This window comes from Pseudochaenichthys georgianus, chromosome 15, assembly GCF_902827115.2.
Source record: "Pseudochaenichthys georgianus chromosome 15, fPseGeo1.2, whole genome shotgun sequence".
Classification (NCBI taxonomy): Eukaryota; Metazoa; Chordata; class Actinopteri; order Perciformes; family Channichthyidae; genus Pseudochaenichthys; species Pseudochaenichthys georgianus.
The window spans coordinates 32,760,935-32,786,829 of NC_047517.1; the positions used below are offsets into that span (position 1 = coordinate 32,760,935).

At 42.7% G+C, this 25,895-nt stretch overlaps 1 protein-coding gene across 3 annotated transcripts in view; it reads left to right on the top strand.

The window, feature by feature from the left end:
* The first annotated feature begins 292 nt into the window (after positions 1 to 292).
* The window catches only part of sdccag8 (SHH signaling and ciliogenesis regulator sdccag8), a 62,068-nt gene continuing 36,465 nt past the window's right edge, over positions 293 to 25,895 (top strand). Inside the window, exons 1-14 of one of the 3 annotated variants that reach the window (XM_034100470.2) lie at positions 293 to 455; positions 1,406 to 1,570; positions 2,101 to 2,186; positions 2,323 to 2,436; positions 2,541 to 2,666; positions 3,253 to 3,327; positions 3,618 to 3,682; positions 3,819 to 4,019; positions 4,771 to 4,909; positions 5,033 to 5,185; positions 6,358 to 6,492; positions 7,415 to 7,531; positions 8,032 to 8,174; positions 25,675 to 25,802. In XM_034100470.2, the coding sequence (XP_033956361.1) occupies positions 389 to 455; positions 1,406 to 1,570; positions 2,101 to 2,186; positions 2,323 to 2,436; positions 2,541 to 2,666; positions 3,253 to 3,327; positions 3,618 to 3,682; positions 3,819 to 4,019; positions 4,771 to 4,909; positions 5,033 to 5,185; positions 6,358 to 6,492; positions 7,415 to 7,531; positions 8,032 to 8,174; positions 25,675 to 25,802 (1,714 nt within the window). In that variant the 5' untranslated portion in view covers positions 293 to 388. The remainder of the gene's footprint in view (positions 456 to 1,405; positions 1,571 to 2,100; positions 2,187 to 2,322; positions 2,437 to 2,540; positions 2,667 to 3,252; positions 3,328 to 3,617; positions 3,683 to 3,818; positions 4,020 to 4,770; positions 4,910 to 5,032; positions 5,186 to 6,357; positions 6,493 to 7,414; positions 7,532 to 8,031; positions 8,175 to 25,674; positions 25,803 to 25,895) is intronic. The other 2 variants (XM_034100472.1, XM_034100471.2) reach the window with 2 other exon arrangements.

The following is a 25,895-nucleotide window of genomic DNA, read 5'->3' on the forward strand; positions in this document are numbered from 1 at the left end:
TATTTACAAGTTACAAAAAGTGGTGGGGACAAAATTGGCCATTTCAAGAAGTGGTGGGGACATCAAAGACGTGCTGTAGTTTACTTCTTCCAACACATTGACTACAACTCCCAGCATACGGCTGACTTGACGGAAATAGGAGCCATTAACAGAAGGTTAGTTCGTTTTGTATCTCACTGCACTGCATCGGGGCGGTTCTAAAAGTGACATTGGAGAACACAAGAACATTCATCTCTGGTGTACGCAGGTGATGAAAACAAACGCCACATCGTTGAGAGTCTATGACCGTTACTACGTGCGCGGTGTTATGGCTGGTGTTGTAGTTGTTGTACTTAGCCTAGCATGTTTAGTTCGCAAAACATCGTGATATAACTTCATTTATACATCAATGAAACCATTGGACTCAGATGAGGAGGAAGCGGAGCAGCTGGTTGCTCACCAAAACCAGCTTCGACGTAAGTTAAATGCTAAATTAAGTGTTACATGTGCAAACAGCTAAAGAACGAAACGTTAAGCTCAATGATTAACTGGTTACATGTCACACAGTAAGTATGTGACTTAAACGATATCTTTATACATTTATGAAATGTGTTGTTTACAAAATGAGTTATATTATAGTTTTAGACTCTCCGGTGTGTCATTGAAACTATGGTAACAAGAGGACAGGGAGATTCACTGCCACCTGTAGCTGACTCCCTGTCACAATACTGTCAAACATCCTGATAGGAATATTAGTTTAGCTTAGCTCAGCTAGTGCTGGAAAAAGTATTCAGATTCTATACTTGAGTAAAAGTACTAATACCCCGGTGTACAAATACTCAATTGTAGGTAAAAGTACTGCATTAAGATTGGTACTTAAGTAAAAGTAGTTAAGTTCAATTAGGAAAATGTACTTAAAGTATTAAGAGTGAAAGTACTCATTGACGAAAAAGCTCAAACAGTATTTGAATATATAAATATATTTCAAAGCAAAAGCAACAAACATTCGCATTTAGAAAACTGGAACCGTGAATTATTTTTACTACAACACATATGTTGACTTGATAGTGAAGCTTAGTGTAATTTTTTTTCTCACTGTAGGAAATGCACAGTGTTATTATCTAGTAACAATGCCATGACCTGTAGCAGCATGTGGCATTTAACCTGTTTGTTAACGTGTATTAGATTCTGCACCAAGGCGAGCTGTTTGTTCATTCGGCAATACGTAAATGAACTATGAGATTAATTTCAGTCAGTGTTATAAATATAGTTATTTATATACGCAACAGTAATTTGGCCAACTGTTCACATTTATATGGGTGGTGGGTATGACTTTTTTTTTCCACAGTCACCAACTAAACTGTCACTGGGCACAGGAATAATATACTGAATAAAACAGATTAGTATGTGTGTATAATGGTTTCAGAGCGGGCCAACCAGAGTCTGCAGCAGCTGAGCAGTGCACTGGAGCAGCAGAGCTCTGATGAAGAGGAGGAGGAGGATGAGGAGCCCAGAGGCAGGGAGGGGAACCTCTTCACCATGGCTGGAGAGGACAGGACTGCATGGAGCCAAAAGACACAGAGTGAAGCAGGTGACAGTAACACTAATAACATGTGCCATACTTTTTTTTATTATAATTGTTTTATCTTTATTACTTTTGTATGCATGCTTCTAAGGTAACATTAAGCTCTTTTCTGCTGTAACAATGTACATTTCCCCTCTGTGGGATGAATAAAGGTATGCTGATTCTGATTACTTTCAAAATCATGTGCAATACTACTTTTTATTATTCTTTCCTTACTATTGCCAAATGTACTTGCCCAATTAAGTTCACTTTTATTGTTTTCCTACTAGGCTCTGGTGTTAGTATTACTTATTCGACATTACATTTTTAATTGATATACTACGTATTTTTACTCATATTTATATTCTTTGTTGGTACTGTTTTTAGTATTACTTTGTTATTGTTGAGCAATCTCTGGCACAGGAGATTATTCAAGTTGTATCTCATTTGATTTACGAGATACCAGACTCCCTGGATGTTTCCCTGTTCATAATCTTCCACAATAGATTGCCTCTTGTGTGTTTAAATAATTATTTCTTTGTATTTTGTCATTGTAGTAAATCAGTTGAAGAGCCTCCTACTGAAGCAGTGCAGAGAAATCCCCTCTTCTCTCTCCCCTTCAAAGAAAAAGCCTCCACCCAAGGTAAAGTGTTGGTTGCTAAACATTTAAATCCAGTAGATACTTAGGACAGCTATTTGCAGACGTATTTGTCAAGCTGGGAAATATTTCCTATAGTTAACCGTTTGCTTTCCATTTACCCGTGATTTGACCTTTTTAGAGAGTACAGCAGGGGGGAAGGTCCAACTCAGCTGATTTTCAAGATTTGGTCCCAATGATTCACAACCAATCAGAGTACATCCAACACCTGGAAGCTGAGGTCAAATTGTGCAAGGTATAAGGAAAACAAATCGTGTTTATATACATGTAGGCATTCTTTTTAACTTTTGTTCCCATTTGGATACGATTCAATTCATTTCTATGTGTGCGTGACTTCAGGAGGAGCTGCAGGGGATGAAGCAGCGGATCAGAGTGGTGGTGGTGGACAATGAGAAGCTGCAGTCAGACCTCAAATCAAGAGCTGCGGATGAATCACTAAAAGACTACACCATGAGAAACTCCATGGTAATAATAATGTGTCCTTGTGATAATGAGGAATGAAGAATATTTGTACATTCTCACTTTATACAGTATAAAAGGGCATAAATACTTCATAATACGTCAAAAATAATGAAATAATTGTGATGTTATTTCTTTTTTACATGTTGTCAGTTAAATGCAGAAATGCAGCATTGTTGTAGATATCACAGTTATCTTTAGGAAAAGCTAGTTCAAACTCTGTTACATCCAGTATGCTTTTCAAAACAAATTCACCAAATGAACTCAACACTTTACAGTAGAAGTGTTGACAACACTGCCTCAAGGTTCAAGGTTCTTTATTTGTCAAACGAACATAGCTACAGTGTAGTTATGTCGATGCAAATCTTGTGTCACAGGCTTCTCCAACAGTGCAACAAAGATATACAGAAAAATATAGTACAAGAAGAAAATAGTTTAAAATAGTGAAATAGTGCAATAAGAGTCGATATGCAAGTCATTGAAATATGATATATTAGGTAAATAGATAAATACTTTTTAAGTAGCAGCCAGATGAATATTGTGGATGTTGTTTCAACAGTTCAGGTGTTTAACAGTCTGATGTGTTCTTCAGGTCAATGAGAGTATGGCAGCCGACAGCCACAGCATGCTGCACAGAGCAGAACACTCCACATGGAAAAATGAAATGGTACGGACTATGGGTCAGCTTTCTCCTCTGTTACTGTTCAGCTCTCCTCATTTATATCTAACCCACATACTCCTCAGGTCATGACATGTTTGCATTATCAAAGTATTTTATGTTGTATAAGAAAATATGGGCTTATTCTCTGTGTACCATTTGTATTGTCCAATAATCCATTGTTATGGACAAATGTGGTAAAATCATTAACACATCCCATCCTGTTTGATCATAATGATGTATTAACTCTTAATACATAGTGATTTCAAATGGCATACTGACATTTCTTTTTTCATTAGGAGCAATTGAAAGTGATCTACCAGGCTCAGTTTGAAAGCTTAGAGGCTCAGGTCATCTCCCTCAGGTCAGTTTACTTGACCTTTGTCCAGTTACCATGGCTTTGCCTTTCGCTCTGTTCTATGTGTAGGAATTGTAGGAGTTATCTTATTTCCTGCTATCTGTTTTAGTTATATTTCATCTTCTGCTTTCTTCTTCTTCAGGAAGGATCTGTCGGTCAGTCAGAAGGAGTGTGAGGAGGTGAAGGTTCGCCTGAGACACCGGGAGAAGCAGGCTGCAGACGCACTGCGGGCTGATGGAGCGCCCCGTGTGGCAGGACTGTGTCTGCAGTGTGCGCAGCATGAAGCTGTGTTGGCTGGGACTCACACAAATCTGCATGTGCAGGCCATCGACAGGGTCACAAAGTCAGTGTCCAATACATTCTGCTAATCATTCACAAGTCACTGTATATCATCTCTCAGGGTTCTTACGGTCATTACAAACCTGGAAAAGTCATGGAAATTCAAAATGCTAATTCCAGGTCCTGGAAAAGTTATAGAAAACAATATTTTTCCCAAAGTTTTGGAAAAGTCATGGAAATGTAACTAAAGTCGCATCAAATATAATTTATATTTTATCTAATCGTCAAAATAGTAATACTATAATGATAATAAATACTGTATCGTATAGTAATGAAACATAAAATGGCATTTAACTGTCGAGGTGTTTTGCTGGTGAGAGATTTTAGTTGCTTTAGCGTGTAGAAGCTAGTAAGCCTACTATTTGATTTGTTTTAGATAGGAACAACATGTTTCATATGCAGACCTTATTTTCCTGTTCCATGTTAAAATAAACCATTTTCAGTGGTACCGCTGAGAAAGTAATTTTTTTGGTCATGGAAAATGAGGTAAAGGTCATGGAGAAGTCATGGAAAAGTCATTGGTGAAAAAGTGTATGAACCCTGTCTCTTTATTTGAGCAAGAATACGATTATGCATTAATATACTGCACCTTATTGACATGTTTCTATATGTGTCTGTAAGAGCCTTTATGATGCTGATGCTGTTTTTATTAGTAGTTTAAAAAAGAAAAAACATATACAAGAGAAAAAGGTGCAAATCATTTCCTCCTTTTTACTAACGTTTCCCCCCCAATTTCTTGTCCGTCAATCTTTAAGGGAGCGCGATGAGTTGCTGGTGGCTCTGCGTGCCGTGAGGGCCAGTCAGCAGGAGGCGCAACAGAGAGAGTGGTCAGCCTGTCTTCAAGTCAAACAGGCTGTGGAGATGGCGGAAGAAGCACATCTGTACAAAGCGAGGGTCAGAGAAACATACGCACACATCTTTCCATCGGTCTTAGCTTACAGTCATTTAGACTTTACTTTCTACATTCCAATTGCGGCTGGTCTGGATAACCTCCTGTATTTGTTTGTGTGCATGCAGGTGGAGGTGCAGTGTGAGCAGCTGTCCAGGGAGCTGGCTCGACAGAGGGAACATGTAGAACGAGAAGCAAAGGTCCTGAAGGAGAGACTGGCTGAGGCCCGAGAGGAGGGCCGAGCGGAGGCCCGCAAACAGAAGGAGGAGCTGGCACACACAGTAATTCTCACTTTTTCACTTTTTAATTCTAGAAAACTATTGTATATGTACTGTATGTGCAGCTCTGGTTGGTTTAAAATACTGAATATATCGCTTTATAATATATAAATGCACAAACATGAAATCAACTCTCGTTTATGTTTAACAATCACCGGAGGGAAATATTTAAACCGTTTCAGAAAAGTATGATTCCTATCACAGATAACAATAAAATGTATTGCCCTTTTTTGTATTGTGCAGATCTTATTTAAAGGGGACCTATCATGCAAAACGCACTTTTTTATGTCTTTTATACATAAATATGTGTCCCCGGTGTGTCAGGGAACTCACGCAGCGTCAGAAAATAAAACCCCTCTCTTTTCCTCCGTACCCAAATCTCTAAAAACGGGGCTACAACGGAGCTGATCCAGATTTGCGTCCGATATGACGTAATATCTGAAATGTGGACCCACGGCCCTATCAGAAAGTTGCTATCAGAAACAATGCCCGACTGTTTTAGACTAACCTGTGCTGGAGAGCATGTGTGTGAAGAAGCAGGAAATAAAAAGGAACTCATCTTGTGGTATAACCGGCAAGAGAAAGGCCTTTGAGCTCCAGACTGTTTCAGAAATAATCCTTGATAATCCATGAATACAAATGTCTGTATATATGGCTTTTCATCACGGCAGTATTTAGTTTGGACGGTAGCTGCTTTTTTTTTTTTTAAAGCTTTATACCCAAAATCAGCGCTTTTGAAACAGGAAGTGAAATGGAGAGATATGAGGCATGGCTAGAATGGGTGATCTCATCTGTTTGGTATTTTGAGCAAAACACCTCATAGACATGTTTTTTATATATTTTATATATCTGAGACCTACGCTATAGGTGACCTTTAAGTTCTTAAAATTGCTGTAAAGAAAGCAATAACTCTTACATACTTTATTTTATTTATTACTTTTTAAAAATAAAATGCCAATCAACTGTGTGTGTGTGTGTGTGTGTGTGTGTGTGTGTGTGTGTGTGTGTGTGTGTGTGTGTGTGTGTGTGTGTGTGTGTGTGTGTGTGTGTGTGTGTGTGTGTGTGTGTGTGTGTGTGTGTGTGTGTGTGTGTGTGTGTGTGTGTGTGTGTGTGTGTGTGTGTGTGTGTGTGTGTGTGTGTGTGTGTGTGTGTGTGTGTGTGTGTGTGTGTGTCAGGTATCCAGCCTCTCACGGCAGGTTGCAGAGTTGCAAGGACAGCTGGACAGAGCTCACAGAGACAACAGCTCTCTGACCAACCAGCTGGAGGATTCTCTCCGCAAACTCACCGCTCAGGAACAAGACAATACCAAGGTACACTGTCTGCAAGAATACGTCTGTGTGTTGTTACTTATCATTAGTGCTCATGGACTTTTGCTGTTAGACCAGCACCTACAAAGTTTGATGTACCTTTGAAGGAACAGAGGTAAAGAACATTCCTGATACGTGGATGTTTTCTGTACTTTCTACTTGTAATGCTTTCGTAATTCCACTGGATGGCAGCAAAGGTTTATCTATTTCAGTATTTATTCTCTGCTGGAAAGGTAAATTCAATATGAAAACATACATACGCTTAAAATAAGGTTAATGACAAAGCTTAATGTGAAGATTGATCGTTTTTAACATGTTGTATTGTAAAAAGACTTCCTTGTATGCATGCTACTTCCAAGTTGGCAGCGAGATTTTACTTTTACTGAAAGACTCAGGTTCAAGTATTGCATGTCAGCAAATACTCAACATGTTCAAGTGTCTTCGAGAAAGCATACCAACTGTAGTTCTTGTTAGGACAAATGAGAAAACAGATCTTAAGTGTTACATATAAAATAATATTGATGTTTATTGTCAATGAATAATAAATACAGTAGTAAAGGTGGAGTTATTTAAATAGAGGTGTATAGTAACAGTAAACATAAAAAGACAAATAATAATAATACATTTTATTTGGGGGACGCCTTTCATAGCACCCAAGGACACCTTACAGGGCATAGGGGCAAATGTATCTTTATTCCCTTGTATGTGCACTTACAGTAAGATAGACAAGTGAAACTCGAAGCCATCACATTTATAACATACTTTATTAAGAGCTGTGAGCTTTGGCCTGAAAAAAGATTCTGATGATTCAAATGAAGGACCTTCCTACATAAGAATAGGGATATACGTATATAATAAAAAGAAAAGACAAATGATGAAAAAATTAGCACAAGTAATATTTCTAATCAGTCCGTGTCGTCTGTAGGTGTGTGTGGATTTGCGATATCAGCTCAGCCAGGCCCAACTGAAGAAAGGGGAGGCAGAGAGAGAGCTGCGAGAGCTCAACACCAAGACCAGCCGACACATGGAGAAAGCTGCACAGGTACGTCTGCATTCAACCCGCTTATCGGATATGAATTACTTCGATTTCTTCAGTAGCTTTTAAGGTTCAGGTAAAAAATAGAAATCAGTTATTCTTTGAGGAAATGTAATTAAAGTTTAATTAGAAAAAGCACCCCCAAATATAAGAAAAAACACTTTATTTTCACATCCAACATTTCTTAAAATCCGGTTTTGAAGCATCGGTTGATTGAAAAAATAAAATATATATATACACAGTGCAAGTCCTGGTTACGCTTTGTTTGTTAGATAGAACTAGTCTCATAAAAAAATATGGATTTCCCTGATATTTCAAAACTTAGTTTGACCAATTGGAATCAAACTCTTTTGCATTTTTGATTATCAAAATTATTTCTTTCTTATCCATTTAGGTTGGGCGTGTTATTAGCCTCAAATGTTTTGTTTGCAAAGGACATAAGGTGGTTGTTGTGAAAGATTTCCTCACCTCCTCTTCCTTCTCTTTTTTCCATCTCTGCGGGACAGGAAGTGGAAAGGCTGAGCTCAGAGCTGGTTGGCTGTCGGCAGCACCTGGAGGCAGTCCAAAAGGACGGGAGCCAATGGCAGGCCGAAGCCCTGAGCCTAGCAGAACAGCTGGCAAACGCCCAGCGCCAAGTGCACCTCACCAGGTAGTACCTAATCCTATTATACGTGCCACCACACTCACACACACACACACACACACACACATACACACACACACACACACACACACACACACACACACACACACACACACACACACACACACACACACACACACACACACACACACACACACACACACACACACACACACACACACACACACACACACACACACACAGCACTCCCCTCTGCCCAGCTCCTGCCCAGCTCAGCCTTGTCCAGTCCAGTTCAGACCAGCGCACCAGGTAACAGTTAATCCTATTATACAAACACACACACACACACACACACACACACACACACACACACACACACACACACACACACACACACACACACACACACACACACACACACACACACACACACACACACACACACACACATACACACACACACACACACACGCGCTACTCTGTGCCATGGTCCCGGTACCAACTGGACCTCACCAGGTCACCTCTAATCCTGTTAAGCATGCCACAGCATAATGCAACACACACACACACACACACACACACACACACACACACACACACACACACACACACACACACACACACACACACACACACACACACACACACACACACACGCACAGCATGTATATACACACTGCCCACTCCGTGCCACCAGGCCAGTGCCCAGAAACAGCTCCAGCAGAGCCAAAATGGCGCCTAAACCTTTCTTCTGTCCCTTGCACACACACACACACTGCGGCTGATGGTCACTGGACAGCCTGGCCTCGGTGCCACCTGCCAGTGCCCTGCATCCCTTCTCACAACGGGCACTACCGGCTCCCCTCCCTTTGACCCGATCTTCTCTCTTTCTATTTCTGCATCTTTTTTTTCCACTGTTTCACTTCCTTTGATATTCTTTAATCATCCCAACGACTCATCATTTGTTCTATGTGCATCTCTTTTTTACCCCCTTAGGTGTCTGTCTTTGCAATCATTTAAACTTCTGTCATCTTTCCAATCATTATTTTACCCTCTCTTTTCCTGCATTCCTTCCTTCCCCTCTTCTTCCCTCCTGTCATCCGCTGGCTGCTGTTCCTTTCCACACCATCCACTGCCAGGGCCATGCCAGCCCATGCCAGCCGCCCAGGGCACTCTCTCACCCCCGCTGCCCACAGCCGAGGTGTCTGAGATGGGCACAGATGTGGCGGTGGTGGCCTGTGGTGCTGGAGGCAGCGGGATGCAAGTTTGTGTAATCTTTGAGTGTGTGTGTGTGCGGAGGGGGGGTATATTTGTGTTTATGTGTCTTTTAGCTCCCGGCTTGATCTGTGTTAAAGTGTATGTCAGCTGGCCAGCGCTAACACACTGGCCGCATGGCAGTCTGCGTGTGTTTAAGGGATGAAGCAAGCAGTGTGTTTGAGTGTGTGTGTTTGTGTGTGTTTTGCCGCCAGCTGTGGAGAATGACATGCATATTGATGTGGCAACATGATGACTTTGACCCGTACTAGAGAAGCCACTGGACTAAACCATTTTACTACCATGTGTGCGGGTGTATGTGCATGAGAGAGTTTATAGTTTTATCTGTCCGCAGATGCATACTAGATGTTTGACAGCTGTTGACTTGGCTGAGCATGTAGCCATTCAAATTCAATTTCGGTCATTAGCAGTGAAAGCCACTTCTGATTTAATATGGATACTTCTTTCCTCCAGCAGTGCATGAGAAGCAGGAGCACATCAGTATCACAAATCAGATTAAAAGTTTTAAAAGCAGTGTTGGACAAAAGTAACAATATTTAAAACAACAAATCCCCACAGCTATAACGCTTTGATAAAGTATGTACTACATGTACTGTACAGGAAGACTGTATATAAAGACTTGCTGTCTGGTAGCCATTCACATAGTTACATTGAATATCATAAAAGGAATCTGCTGGCCTTCTTTTTCTTACAAACTCGGGTTGTATTATGAACCCATGATGAAACCTTTGTATGCATTACCTTGTGTCAGAAACTGTACCATCAGTGCTGGTCAAGCAAGTGGTATGTTTTTATAAACTTAAACTACAAAACAACACATATTGAATATACACCTAGAACACCAGCTGGACACTTATTGGAAGGTAAGCAATTGAACTGGCACATGTTAGGGGTGTCCGACTTTTTCAGGCCTGATACTGGTACCCATCAGCCAGTACAAAGTCAACATATGACTGGTACTGGTACACTGGCAGGGTTTAAGAAATAAGCTGTGTTACTCAATATGTGTGAAAGTAACTGGGATACTTTCTGATGTCTCAAGCATCATCGGGCTTTGCTTGAACATAGCTTTCTTAACAGTGTAAAACTAAATGTAAATACATACGGATGAGCTAAATTGTTATTCTTATTAAAACAAGAAATCATAAACCAGCAAGCATGAAAATACCTCCCAACAGCTGACATGTTTGCACCTGTTTTAGTTGAGAGAGGGCGCGCCGCGTTAATCGTTTAATATATTGGGAACATACACTTTTTTCAAGGCGTTCATAATTTTGACAGTGTACGACCATCTGACAAGTTACATTACTATTTCAGCTTCAGAGTTAGGGACCTAAGATTTTCATCGACATAACTACACTGTCGCCTTGCATCTTGCATCTTGAGAGTTGCTACAGTCATCACCGTGTCACTTTGGATGTTGCGCTCATCATCGCCCTCAGCATTGGAATACGAGGCAGGAACTCGTGAGCAAAGGTTCTGCTGAAGACACGCTGAGGATTTTAGTTTCTATTCTCACCGCTCGCAGTGAAGCTGTCCAGCAGGCGTGTTTTCCTCAACTTGCTGTTTTTTCTTTGAAGCCCATTAAGTCTTTACATCCATCCACTGATCCATCCATGTCTGTTGATCAAAGTTTTCAAAGATGGGGTTGTAGAATATCTCTGATATAACTGCAGATGAAGGCATCTAACGAAACAGGGAAACTGGACATCTTTGGAGCAGCAATCAAACGCAAACCCACACACATCCACACGTCACATACACACCTGCTGAGAGTCGGTCACAGCCTTTGTCCGTCCTTTTTTAGTATTGGTCTTTTTTCCTTACTTTTCATGTTCTCTATCGCTTTTTTCTCATGCTGTTCCAAACTGGAGAAAAAAACCTCAAGCGCTATCTGTCTGTGGGGCTTCGCAGGACTACTTTTATCCATGTATTTTTTCTTTTAATGTTTATTTTATTAGCTTTTCTTTTTTAATGCTTAATGTCTTTCATTTTTTGCAAAGCACTTTGAATTGCCTTGTGTTGAAAAGTGCTATATAAATAAACTTGCCTTACATGTAGTTCATTGTAATGCCTCCGCTTGCCCTCCCTCTTGTCGGTCACGAACGAGCCGTGCACAACCCCTTGTAATGTATCTGTGGCGGGCAGGTTTGTCCGACGTTGTTTGTGTGAAAGTAAGAGTGTGAGATTCACAGTTGCAAGGCTGGGAGGCATTTGTGTGACCATCCTTGGAAGGCAGCTCTTTGATTCTGTCTCTGCAACTTCCTCGCTCCCCTCTTTCATTCTGTCCTCCTCTCGTGGCCCGAATGATCACAGCCCGTCTTCAAACAGGGGACATGAAGCACAGACAGCCTCTGTTTGATTTCCGATAGCCCTACCTTTCCTTTCCGATAAACACAAGCACACATATCTGTTTACACAACATGTACATGCCTGCAAATGTGCACACTGACGCGCACATCAGTCGAATCCACATGCCTACACACACACACACACACACACACACACACACACACACACACACACACACACACACACACACACACACACACACACACACACACACACACACACACACACACACACACACACACACACACACACACACACACACACACAGATGCATGCACGCATCCGGGGGTCCCACAGCGGCTGGTGCTGTGCTGCGCTCCAGGATTGGATCATCAGCCAGCTGTGAGTTGGACAGCCCAGGATCTGTCCTAATCCCTGCCACTCTGTTCACATCGCCACACAGACACACACACACACACATATATACGCACACTTATACACATTCCAGCCCCAGCCCAGCAGAGGGCTTTACTAAGTTTGTTTTGTTTGTTTGCTCCTGTCTTTCTTGACTTTCTTTCTGCTCCTCCTTCCCTTGTCTCCATCCGGCTCTATTTCTCTTGTGTTGTGATCACATCTCCCAAAGGCCTTAGTGAAAACTGCCCGGCATAACTTTGCTTCAACACATGCCAGGTATGCATATATGAATAGATGTGTGTGTTTGCCTGTGTTAGTACATCCATGGTCAGTTGAGGCTTTTGTGGTTTGGACGAGTCGAGGCCACAAATCTTCCACCAGTTTGGTTATCCCTATGAAATCAAGCATCCATGTTCATGAGGGTGCTTGCCGAGAGCTGTGGACGGACGCGGAGCTGAAGTGACTTCAGTGAAGAAGTTAACTTGTTGTCACTTTCTCACCTAAAACTTGTGACTATGGTTTCCAGGGCCAGAACATGTCCAAACAGGACCGTCATAATATTGAATCTGCATCTGCGTGAAATGAGATCAAGAAAGAATCGGAGCTTTCAGCCAAAAATGTAAACCTTTTTTATTAACTCTTTAATTGAGATTTGATTTCACTTTCTTTTTTTTTTTTACAAAACGAACCAAAATACTGACAAGGAAGATATTAGAAAGACAATAAGGAGAACACATATGGAACTTGTATTCAAGTTTATTGAATTATAATACCAATTCTAAGCTTCTTAACAGATATTAAAGGTAGGGTAGGTAAGAATGGAGAAACCAGCTCGAGTGCGCTAGAATTTGAAAGTAGACAACCGGAAATAATCTGCCCCTTCCTTCAGACATCCTTACAGAGCTCCTCCTCCAACACACACGAACGCGCACATGACCAATGAGGGCACGAGATAAGTTTGTGCACCGATGGAAGGCTGACAGGCAGGTAGGCCATCCAGTTACTTTAGCCGGGCCGGCTCAGATGATTGGTCGTGCTTTTTACAGCGCCACGGCCTCCACAGATGTATTTATTGTCAAAGCATTTAATGTATTCATTGCTATCGGGATGTTAAGAGCATTCCATGGAATATAACAAAAAGTGTATCTGAAGTGAATTACCTAACCTACCTTTTTTAATGAATGAAATGAAACCATGAAGTGCATCTTTGAATGGAAAAACAACACTGAATGGTTTTGACTCTTTCCATTATGAGTGTTATTTGCAAGGAGGATAACTGAGGAGGTCTCTTCTTTTTATTCGCTAAACCTTTTTGGGTCAGAGTTTTGATTATCTAAAGCAGGGGTGTCAAACTCAAGGCCCGGGGGCCAAATCCGGCCCGTGACTTCACTTCCTGTGGCCCCACAAGAGCTTGCAAAGAATATAATATGTTTATTGTACGGTTACATGTCGATTTACAGAAGCATGTTGCCCATAAACTACATGTCCCACAATGCATCTCATATTTGACTTTGACTTTTTTTTTTTCAAAATGTCACTTATTTATTTTTTTGACATTTTTTTATTTATTTCGCTTTTCTTTTTAAATCATTTTCTGACATGCGCATTTTTTGCCCTCGACTTATGATTTCAGACATAGTTAATTATGAAGTTATTACCCTATCCTAATAATCCAATGCAGAGGCAATAATGTAATATATAATACATTATTTTATATATATTAAATATTTAGAAATTTATTTTTATATAGTCTTAAAGTTACAACCGGCCCTTTGAGTGCAACCATAATGCTGATGAGGCCCGCGATGAAGTTGAGTTTGACACCCCTGATCTAAAGCGAGGTTCAAAGCACAGCTAGTGTCATATGCTGTCCAGGTTGTTCTGTACATCGCTTCTTTTAAAGCATATTTATGATTTCTGATAATGGACTGAATAGATTAAGTTGATTTGACTGGAGGTAGACCATTTGGACACTGATGGAGGATTCTGGAGAGTGAGGGATAACTGAGATAGTCTTAAAGCCTGGCAGTAGCAAGGTGAGGGGAGTTTGGAAAGGAATATGAGGAGCATGGACACCTACCTCTTTGAAATGAAAGAAGCCAGTTGATGCAGTATACAGTAGGCATGAGATCAAGATGCCTCCCTGTGGAAGTACTCCAGCTGGGCACCAGTGCATATCGAGAACATGTTTGAGGGATTATATGTCCCGCTGTATTGTCATTTGTAGAACTTAAACTCACCAAGTTAATAAAGAAGAGATTATGTGCCAATACAAAGCAAAATTAAGCCAATAATGGACTGTCAGCAATCTTAATAAAGTAGTCGGTGAAAAGGATAAGTTACAAGTAGATGGAGCTAGACAAGAAGACAACGTTGTCTGTGTTTAAGGCTGCATTCTCCTCTCTATGACCCTGACATCAGAAGATGGATGCTGAGAGGCAGAGAAATAAAAAGCTCCAGACCAACCGCTGTGACTCTATATCCAAAGTTCCCCAAACTCTATTAAACATGTCACGCTGCTGCTCTCTCTCCACCTAAACCTAGTTCTGTCTCTATTTTTTCTTCCCCTCTGTTGTACATCGTGATAGCAAGGTCTGGAAAGGCGGTGAACAGAACAGTGTGTGTGTGTCTGTGTCTGTGTGTCTGTGTGTGTGAGGGCGGAGAAGTGTAAATGAGGAAGGTGAGGCAGCAGATGCCGCGTCCCGCCAGAGGCTCGCTTTGAGCAGCGAGTGAAATCTGGGCGCGACAAAACTGCTGCAAACCAACTCGGCGGGAGGCCCTTGTCCAATCACGGCCCGGAATAAAAGGGCCAGGGCGCCACACGGGCTGCAGTCGCTCAGAGAGGTGGGGGCCATAATGAGCCTTCAAGCACTGCCAGCGAATACACGCACACACACGCACATCTTTCTTTCTACCTGGCATAAACAGTGCTTAACCGCTGTCACTACACACACAACCTCTACAACTGTGTGTGTGTGTCTGACACATGCATGAGTGTTGACTCGTTTGCGAGGCGGCGTTCAGTTGTGTGCGAATGTTAAGTGTTTGGGCTACACCTGTGTCTGTGAAGTTTGATGTGTGTGTCTGTGTGACAGCAGCGGGGCAGAGCCAGGTATGAGGCTTGCTGTGTATTTTTGTGTGATTGTGTGTGTGCGTGTGCTTGGCTGGTCGGCAGCCATGTTGTTGGGTAGCAGATGGCACCATGGTTGGCAGGGGAGGGGCTGCTTAGCACAACTAATCAGACAGTTACGGATAGGGCAGCTGGGAGGGCCGTTGGCCAGCAGTGTATGTGTGTGTGTGTGTGTGTGTGTGTGTGTGTGTGTATGTGTGTGTACCACAGAGTGCCATGATGTTGACAGTGGTGGGCCCGTTGGCTCGGTGACGAGACCTTGCCGCGTTCTTCTCTCCTCGCTGTCGGAGTGCCCTCTCTGCCATCCTGCCTTCTCACCTCTCTGCACTCTCGCTGTCTCTCTCTCTCAATCTGTTGAGACCCACTTGGTCTTTTATCTTTCAGTTCCTTTGACTCTCTATCTCCTTTTGTCTTTCTGTCACAATGACTTAGTGTCTTTCTCTACTGCGTCTTCCTTTCTCGAGTCTGATTGTAGATCCATCTGTGTTTACTCACTTGATGTGACAGTAATTAACGAATAACGTGTTTTTTTAACGTGTCAAACTTGGCACTCATACAAATGGAAATACAAAATGTTTTGAAACAGTTCAGGGAAATAAGCAGCACACTACCTTTTTAAAATGATTGCCTCTTAAGCAGCAACATATCGTTTATCCTAACTCTATCACTTCAAAACAATATTCACATCGACATGCGTATATGTTTGCTTAAAAGACAAAGTGAAACAAATAAAAGCCATCTCGAGCTTCTCTAAGTGACCTAAAGCACGTCATTGTGTGCAACATCAATACTTTTGACTAATGGTCGATGACATGCATACAAAGACCAAACTAAAGAACTCAAGAAGACGGGCTCAGTCTTCAGGGTTTTTTGAAAAATGCAACCCTTATTGACGCCTCCCGACAACTCTATGAGTAATGTGGTCTTTTTCTGTTCAGATGTCCGGCCGATATTATTTTGTGATGTGCTGGTTTACAGATCCAGTCTTACACATTTCCATCTTCACTTCTCCTTCCATCTAGTGGATAAACGATACCATTTGCCCCTGTTCGCTAGCCATGCTTACACTTACCCTGTACTTGTGCTAGAAATATCACAGTGGTCAAACTTTAGATGCTATAAATGCAGCAGTGGAAAATCCCACACGATATTAGCAGAATTATTAACCAGAGTTGTCATCCGTCCATCCTGCGGGGCTGGGAATGGATCGAAGAGACAGATCGCTGACTGGGAGACCTCAGGCAAGATGGAGGCAAATCTGTCGGCTACAACTGTTGTCACCCCAGCCAAGTGTGCCCTGGGACACTGGCCTACATACAGATACTACTGCTGGAGGACAGGGAACAGAGGGGAGAGCACCAGCCCTCCGCCATGCATCCACCATCCACTCTTCACCTCTTCTTTCCCTCCCTCTTGTGGAGTACATTTACGTAAAGCCACCACTTCAAGGATCTTATGCATCCTCAGTCATCTGTGTATGTGTGTGTGTGTGTGTGTGTGTGTGTGTGTGTGTGTGTGTGTGTGTGTGTGTGTGTGTGTGTGTGTGTGTGTGTGTGTGTGTGTGTGTGTGTGTGTGTGTGTGTGTGTGTGTGTGTGTGTGTGTGTGTGTGTGTGTGTGTGTGTGTGTGTGTGTGTGTGTGTGTGTGTGTGTGTGTGTGTGTCAGTCAGTCATCTGGTCAACCTTGTGCCTTCACACACTCCTGCTGTGAGGGTGGCACCATCAGTGACTCTACGCTGTGCCCACTGCCCAGTAGGCACAGCTTTCATCCAACATGACAGAAGCGCTCTCTGCTCTTTCTTTCCCCTCATCTCTCTCTCTTACCTGACTGATCTATGCTTTTATCTTTGCATCCTATTCATGTTGTACCCTTCATATAGCTGCTCTTTGTTCTTCTTCTTTTTTTTTTTTACTCTTGCATCAATCCATCCGTTTCTTTCTGCTATCATTTGAGGCCACAGCAGTGCCTCGCAGGTAGCAGGGCAAAGCCCCCGTCAGCAGATTGTATCGGAGTCTGAACACAAAGACAGCAACCGATGGGGTAGGGGGACGCCAGAGGAGTACTCAGATCTTGTGCTTAAGTAAAAGTAGATCTACCAGTGTATGAATACTCTGTTACAAGTAAAAGTCCTGCAATCAAAATGTTGCTCAAGTAAAATAACAAATGTATTAGCAGAAGCATATACTGACAGTACTCATTATGCAGATAGGCCCATTTCAGAATAATATATATTATATGTTTTGATTATAATTATTGATGCTTTAAAGTGTCATCAAAGCTGGTAAAGGTGGAGCTGGTTTTAATGAAAGTGTGCTGCAGGGTAGCTTGTGAATGTTGTTACTCCAGGTGTAACTAAGGTCTTATTTAAGTGTTGATTATATTTCACATCATTAATCAAAATCTGCGAAGTGACTAAAGGTATAAATAAATGCAGTGGAGTAAAAGTACACAGTTTACCTCTGAATTGTAATTGGAAGTACAAAGTAGCCAAAAATGGAAATACTCAAGTAAAGTACAAGTCCCTCAAATTGTACTTAAGTACAGTACTTGAGTAAATATACTTAGTTAAGTTACACCACTGGGGAGGCAGGTTTGAGATGGCATCTTATTGGAGATACAGAAGGAACAGACTGGAGTGTAGAGACTGGCGCAGACTAAGGGTTGCATGTCGACGGGAGAAGACAGCAGGATGCCCCCCAGCAAACTCCTCCGTCGGCACTGTATGTGAGACATTGTCTTTAGTTCAATCCAAAACGCTACATTTCAAACCAATCAAAGCCACTCTATTGACCAAAGTTTCATTTGGAGTATGACATCTGAAGGAAAACTTGATGACATTGATATTATGAGAAAGAATGTTTATTTTGTTTACGGTATAATAAGTATCATAAGAAGTCCTAACACGAAACAAAATTAACATAGATTTAAAATATATAAAAAAACTACCTTTTTCAAAAAGACAAACATACTTCAAAAAGTCTGTCGCTGCCTTCTTCTTACAGCTTTTGTATATATTAATGCACGTGATGAAAAGGCCAAAGATGCCACAGCTATATTTATGCATAATAACATTCAGGCTCCTTGTTCAAACAAAGGTCTGTGTGAACCCGGTTTAAAGACACATTGACACGACCCTGAGCTGTTTAATCTGCCAGTAAGGAGAGACACGATTAAGAAGGGAGACGATGACACTGAGGCTGGGAATGGAAAGAAGGGCGGAAAGATAAAGGTGGATGAAAGAAAAGAGGACATATGGGAGTTCTGGAGGAGAAGGAGTTTAGGAAGTTTTAAACGTAGAGAGAATTTGTGTCTGGCACAGAGGAGGCAAAGGGGAGCAGAGGAGAGAAGCAGTGAGGCTGGCGATGGTGTTTGTACCGGATGGGCACCAGCCCCCCTACAGTTCCTTCTCCAGCCTCAGTGCCCCCCACTGAGTTTAAAAAAGCCTCTTTGTTTTCCACCTCAATGGCCGCCTCTCTCTCACTAGGCATCTGATCTAATGGCCCAGGAGCGAGGAGAGAGAGTTTAGGAAATGAGGAAAAGAGGTGAGGAAGTTAGAAGAGAACAGTTCACTTAAGAGGAATTGGGTTGGTAATGAGAGGGAGAGAGATGCCACATGTTTCTTCCTGCCAGTTGCCCTGAAGCTTATGACAGGGTGGGAGGGGCGTTTGAACGACATCAGGTATATCTCAGGTGTGAAGTGAATTTCAACGCTGCATGTGGCAAAAAAGTTTTAGTTTGCACACTTTCTCTCTCGCTGTTTTATCCTCTGAAATGCTGTCATCTCTCTTTTTTTCGTCTTGATGGATTAGCATTGCAAAGGAAAATGTACCAAAAAAACTATTGAATTTAACAAATACTAACACAAGACGGAACGCACAACACCTAGAAGGAAAACACTAGGGTCCTTCTTAATATCCCATTTATTTCCCTAGCCAAGAATCTCGATTGAATTTACATATGTCCTCTATTAGAATGACCCTAAATGGAAATGCAACTGTCTATTGTATGTAAGGTGACAGGAGTAATATGCAGCCTGTGAATAATTGTATACTGGGTTTCCCTCAGTCTGTTACATATACATGTGGTTCTGATTAAGTTTATAGATGCTTGCCAGTCATCTTCTATATTCAGTTCCCAAATCATTCTCCCATTTTCAGATTTATGCAATTTGTTTGTCAGCAGCTGTTGGGTTATTTTTTTAATTTTCAAAATATACATTTTTGTTTTACATTTACAATATGACATTTATATATAACTCGTCACTTTATCAAATTTCTAATGAGAAGTAAATCCGGTATCCTGATTTAATAATAACTCGTTTGAGCCTATCATTTCACTTCTGAGCTGAAATTGATTTGACCCACCGCCCCCACATATGCTTCTCGCGACTATTTCTGTAGGGCACAGATTTGACACTCATGCTGTGTCCTGGTTTCTGGATTGAGTCAGTATGGGAGCATATTGTACGAATGCTGTGTGTTTATTTAAAAAAATCACAGATGCCTGCGCTGCCAGTCCGCTCCTGTGTTAAGACCATCAGTCATCTGTGCCAATGAAGTCTTTTAAACTTCTCTCGTTTTGTGAGCAATCAGCTGCTAATTACCACAATCTAGAGCTGGGTTCTCTGAGGGAATGTGTGCCGCAACGCCAAATATTTGTTTCTGTTACGGCACGTCCACACAGCAGCTTTTCAAAAATCTTGAAAATCTTGGAGCTGGGCGTGTCTGACAGCTTGGGGATTTTTTGCGACCAACAACCAATCACATGAATCTCCCGCCCCCGACATACAAAGCAAAAAACCCCGGGGATTTTATGCGAGCAATATATATATATATAAACTCCCCAAACAGGCGAAAACCTAGTTTCACCCACTGTCTCTGCCACCTCCCTCCATGCCTGGTTCCTCCGGTTTGTATCCCATTAATAGTTCTGGTCGTAAAGAACCGGGTGATTTGCTACCGTAATTTCTCGTTTGGAATATGAGGAAATGAACTGCGGTCTGGTTCTCCCTGCTTACACGCGGTTTGATTGGCTAGCGCTTCTACTGTCAGATTTGCATAAACGTGTTTGATTGGCTGACGCTTCCAGCTCAGCATCAAAAGTTGAACATTGCTCAACTTTTGAATCCTGGAAATCTTCGCTTCGCTCCCCCACAATGCAGTTTGGCAAAAAGCGAGGCAAAGTGACGTCATCCCCATTCCAAGTCAATGGGCAGAGAAGCGGTGGAAGATTAGTTTAAAGCTGCTGTGTGGACGTACCGTTAGGGTTGTGTATTTGTAGCTGTACATGCATGTCTTTATCATAGGCACGAGAGAGTGAAACATTTAAGATGTGCATATTTCAAGTTATTGTTTGTGCATGTTTGCCTGAGGATGAGGGGAACATATCCTTTTTTCTGTCAATTTCTCAGCTGTCCATCAGTCATCTGTGCCAATTGAGTCTTTTAAACTTCCCTCACTGTGTCTTGTGAGCAGATAGATGATGACAGAGGCCAATCAGCTGCTAATTACTAGGATCTCGAGCTGAGGGAATGTGTGCTGTAATGGGTGTGTCTGTTGATGTAGCTCTCCGTGTCTACATGCATTTCTCATTGAGAAACATTTAGGATGTGCATGTTTCTAGAGAGTTATTCTCCCTACGTGTACATGTGTGCTGGGGGATGAGTTTATGTTCATTTAACAGTGGCAGTTTTTAGTTTTCCACGAGGATTGGCTTGCTGCTGACCTTGGTGGCAGTGGGGGGGGCTTTAGCGCTCCTTGAAGAAGAAAAGAGGCTTGGGCCACCCGCTGTAAACAAAGTTGACTTGCCGACAGATGGATTGAATGACAGAGAGGCTAACTGAGCCAGGAAACGGGCCTGGCAGCACCGCACTGATAGAGAGGGAGGGAGGGAGGGAGAGAGAGAGAGAGAGAGGTAGATAAAGGGGGGGGGAGAGAGGGGAGTAGAGAGAAGAGGTGGCCAACAGGAGAGGAGGTGTGAACAGGTGCAGGGCCGCTGAAGGAAGAACCAGCAGATGGAGAGAGACACAGCCAGTTTAGTTACAGGAAAAAATAGGGTGGGAGGGAAAAAAGGAGGAAGGAGGGAGAGATGGAAACGGCAGAAAAAAAGGATCGGAGGAGAGATGAGCGCAGACGGATATATGGACAGATAGATAGAGTGGACACGGGGTAAAGGTGCGGCTAGGCTACATCCGGCTGTGTGTGATTTCATAAGAAAAGCTGCACGATAATATTCTGATTGCCAGCATTGTCTGCAATTTAACGCTAATTAATGCAACTTGCGCAAATTGCCCAACAAGTTAGCATCCGGCAGTTTCTATGTGCTGGGGACCCATACCGTACATTCCTGACCTAAAACGTTGGGGTGCTCAACATTTCTGGGTTCACAATAGGCCTCGATGAGCTGGCAACGAGACTGTAAGGGGAGGGGTGCCAGAAGAAAAATGTGGGAGCAGATTGACTTACATCACCTCAAGGTTTAATAAAAATGTGCTAAAACACATCGAGGTGCGTGCGTGAGAAGATCGTGTGACACTGTCTGCGAAACGAAACAATTCAGATGTTTATCGTACGCCGCATCAATGATACGCAGCTCAATATGTCACTTTGTCTTCTCGGCGGTGCACTCCTCCTTTGTTGGCAGTGCGGGTCAGACGGGCCTGTGTCTCACCGTCTCTCAGTCACTAACACAAGCCCACTCACACATTAGCAGAAATCATCTTTGTGCTTCTGCGTATATCAAACGGTTGAATATGAATGCGCGCTGATTGATGCGGTCTATCACGAGTAGCTGGGATTTCTCCACAAAAATGAATCGGCACGAGTGTCAACATTTTGAGCAGTTCGGCACCAACAGTTGTAATTTCATAGTAAAGCATCGGTGCATTTCAGTAGATCAACAGCAAGTCTCGAGACTACAGGTACTATGTCTATTTATGAAAGTGACATTTAAAACGGCTAATTTGGAATTTGAGTTAATATTCAATGTACGGAAAATTGCCATGATTATAGTCATTAGTACAGATGGTCCTCCGTGACAGAAATAGTATTATTAAATCTGGTCTTCCACTTAATTCTCAATCTCCTCCTCAACAGCCCTTTGTCGCGAACTACGCTTCTGTGTTTACGTGTCCCTGCTATAGGCTGAGTTCACACTATGTTCACCTGTATGTTAATTTCACACCTGTTATTTTGCAACACCGAAACGTCTCCGGGCATAAATATGAATATGCATTAGTTTAAGGGATTTTTTTATTTAGTTTTCAATTAGTTTTAATGTACAAATAGATCCTCTGTATACAGTATTTGCTTCTATACATTGCGTCCAAAAACTCAAGTTTCGACAGCTTAATGAATCAAGTCATATTATTTACGTGTGAGTTAATAAACTGTATGTATTAAGTTTGTGTGTATGTGTATCGGGTGATGCTGTGTGTATTGCAATAGTCTCTTTAACTTTAGTCCACACAGCGGTCAGTGGTGTCTGGCGTTGGCGGATGTCTCCAATTCCTCCAAGTCCACCGTCTGACTCCAATTTGTGCTCGTTCTCTGATAAACCGCGGCATTTGGTGGTTCTGGCGTGGGATGCCGGCTGCACCATGGGGTGCTGCAAACCCCGTGCTTGGTCAGGCCCTGGCACCCCACATCTAATGGGCAACAGCTTGAATAGTGCCCACTTAGGCAGGCCGTGCAGACTGGGCCCCCTCTTCTTCCTCACCGCTCCAGCCATCTCGCCAGCCAGCCACCGCCTCTGCCACCCCCCACTTACCCAGCAGCCACTGTACCTGGCCGCAGCCCCAGAGCTATTCCAGCCTACCTTAGGCCGCTGGCCCATGCGGCTCTCGCCATACTTATCAAGCTGTCCTATGGAGCATCAGGCCAGGCAAATACAAACAGGCCCAGCTATCCGCTAACTGAACATTCAGTCTATTGCCTCCTAGGCCCAAACAACAGTTCTTGCCACAGGCAGCAACCCAGAGCCCATTCCCCAATTATCTGGAAGGCAGATTATTATCCAGGGAGAATTATCCAGCTCCAGCCCCACACATTCAGCCTCTGCTCTCCCCGTCGCCCTCAACGCCTGCTCCAGGGCTTGGCTCTCCGCTGACATCTCTCCTTCGCTTTCTCCTTTTTATGCTTTAATTTGACAGTGTTCACCAGCAGCCATTTTGTGAAAGCGCTTTGCAAGTATACGCCTTGAATTTGTTTGGGAATAGAAAATGGCGCAGGGGAAATAACTTCATAAACTAGCCGGACTGTCCACTTTCATTTGGCTCTGGGTGAAGCTTTTAGACCCTTGTCACAGAAATGTAAACTCCTCAATCCTAACTTATTGAACCCAAACTTAGAATCAGAAAATGCTCCTCAAGGTTCTCCCACTCCCATCTAGAAATAAAGTCCAGAGAGTCTGTTGTTCAACTCAGTTTTGTACAACTTTACTAAGATGTACTTGTTAAATGTTTGTTCAGTTTATCAGCTAAAACCAAACAGATGCCAAATGTGTAGTTCTCTGTCTGTTTTTCATCGCTCTCCTCTTCCTCACCACCTCTCTATTGCTGACTGCTGGAACTTTCTGGCGGTCTGTCTGATGCTAATTGGTGGGTAAACAGGTCTGGTGTGAGTACCCCCCACACCCACCACCCCCAATCGCACACAAACACACACACACGGGCATACGCAAATACACACGGCCCCCTGGAACCTCTTGCAGGACCAAATGGCTGGCAACGCCTGCCCGCCATCTCCCGCTGAGCCCTGGTGTGCGCTTTGGTGGCTCAGGCTGCTGTTCAAGCCCAGCGGGGGTTCATTCACTCTCACACACACACACGCACACACTCATACGAGTACAGACACACACACTCTCCTTGTGTCCCCTGCACACCCGCCACCCGCTTTCACACCCCAGACAGCAGGACAGCAGGAGAACACACACACACACGAAGGAACAGACAGACGCGGTCACTTTAGAGATGCAGGCCAAGCGCTGTAGGGGAGAAAAGTTTTCACTTAAACTGGAGAATTCTCTCTTCATTAGCGCCTTTGGACTTCAGGAAGAGTTCTGTTTATTTGTTCGTTTTTTTTCCCTGTCTTTGTAAAAAAATGTCTTTGTCTGTTCCTCTGCTGTTTGGGTACACTTAGCCGAGTTAGAAAGTTTGGTGCTAACTGGAGTGAAGTGCAGGCACGAACACCTCAACTTGCCTCTTACCTGCACATTTAGATATTTAGACCAAGAACAGTGGAGATCAAAGCGATCTGATTGGCACCAATGTGTTGACCTCTTCATAACTACAGACTCCGATTGATGGACTGATGTTATTTTGCGTAGCGTTTGCATTTTATTGGTAATTAATATGGCTCGAAACTGAATGATTTGGATGCAAGTTCTGTGGCAATCAGCTTAAATCACAGAGCAGAACAATCTTTTTTCAACACGACAAAAGAGTCTGTACTCGTGTGTCGGTGTGTGTGTCGGTGTGTGTGTGTGTGTGTGTGTGTGTGTGTGTGTGTCGGTGTGTGTGTCGGTGTGTGTATGTGTGTGTGTGCATGTGTTTTGTAGACAGCTGCAGTATCACTCAGGGGTCTTAAAGCCGACAGTGGCCTGACACTTTTACCCTTCTACCCCCCAATGGTTTTCTGTCATTTTCCTCTCCGTCCTTTATTTCATCCTCTTGTTTTTACGGTGTGTGCTCTCGTCCTGCTTTCCCTCTCACCTCTGTGTTCACCTGTCAGTCTTTCTCTTTTCACGTTATTGATATCCTTCACAATCAAGTGTGGTGGAATGTAGTAGGAATGCAGTGATTCATCCGCTAATCCTAAGCGATATATTTTGAGAGGTTGCTGACTTTGCCTGATTCATTGTTTTAATCCTCGATCAAACAAAAGGCCTTCGTCTGATCATTCGGTAATAACCCGTGATGACGTTGGGTGTTTCACATCAGTGTCTTGCTTAGTTTGAGAGCAATTATAAAATGTACTGCTTTCAGCTCTGCAATTTTGATTGTGTAGTTAATCGCTTTTGATTAAAACAATTCAACATTGTAGTCATAGAAAACAAACCAAACTCAAAACACCTCAAACGTGCACGTTCTCCACCACAAGCAGGAGACGAGTTATCAATCATCTCAAGCAAAGAACATCATGTAGTGTCTCCGTTTGGTCCAACTTGTTCTACACACACAGTCGGTGGAAGTTATGTGATGAAACTGTACATATAAAAAAACATGCTTTTTTCTAACCTGTGCATTTTTATCAAACAATTGTAGGGGCGTTTTTTCTTTATCTGTTTCAAGGGTCTAAGAACACGGGGTGTGACATGCTGTCGAGCCGCCTGAGGCACATTTATATATAAATAATATGAATTGTTTGAGGATCTTTTTATTATTTTCTAAAAGTTTGGGTTTAAATGTTTCTTTCACACCCCGTTTCTTTTCCCCCAGGCAGCACAGAGAGAGTGCAGAGCGGGCTCACGAAGAAGAACTGGCGTCTACAACTCTTAAAGCGCGGGACAGAGAGAGAGAGCTGTCTGTGCTGCTGGAGCAAACGGAGGCGGAACACCAGCAGAGAGGTCAGTGCTTCCACTTAGACGGCTTCACACCTCTGTGACTGTTTTTAAATATAGTTAAGTGTCTTGTTGGCTATACAACAAAAAACCTGCCTT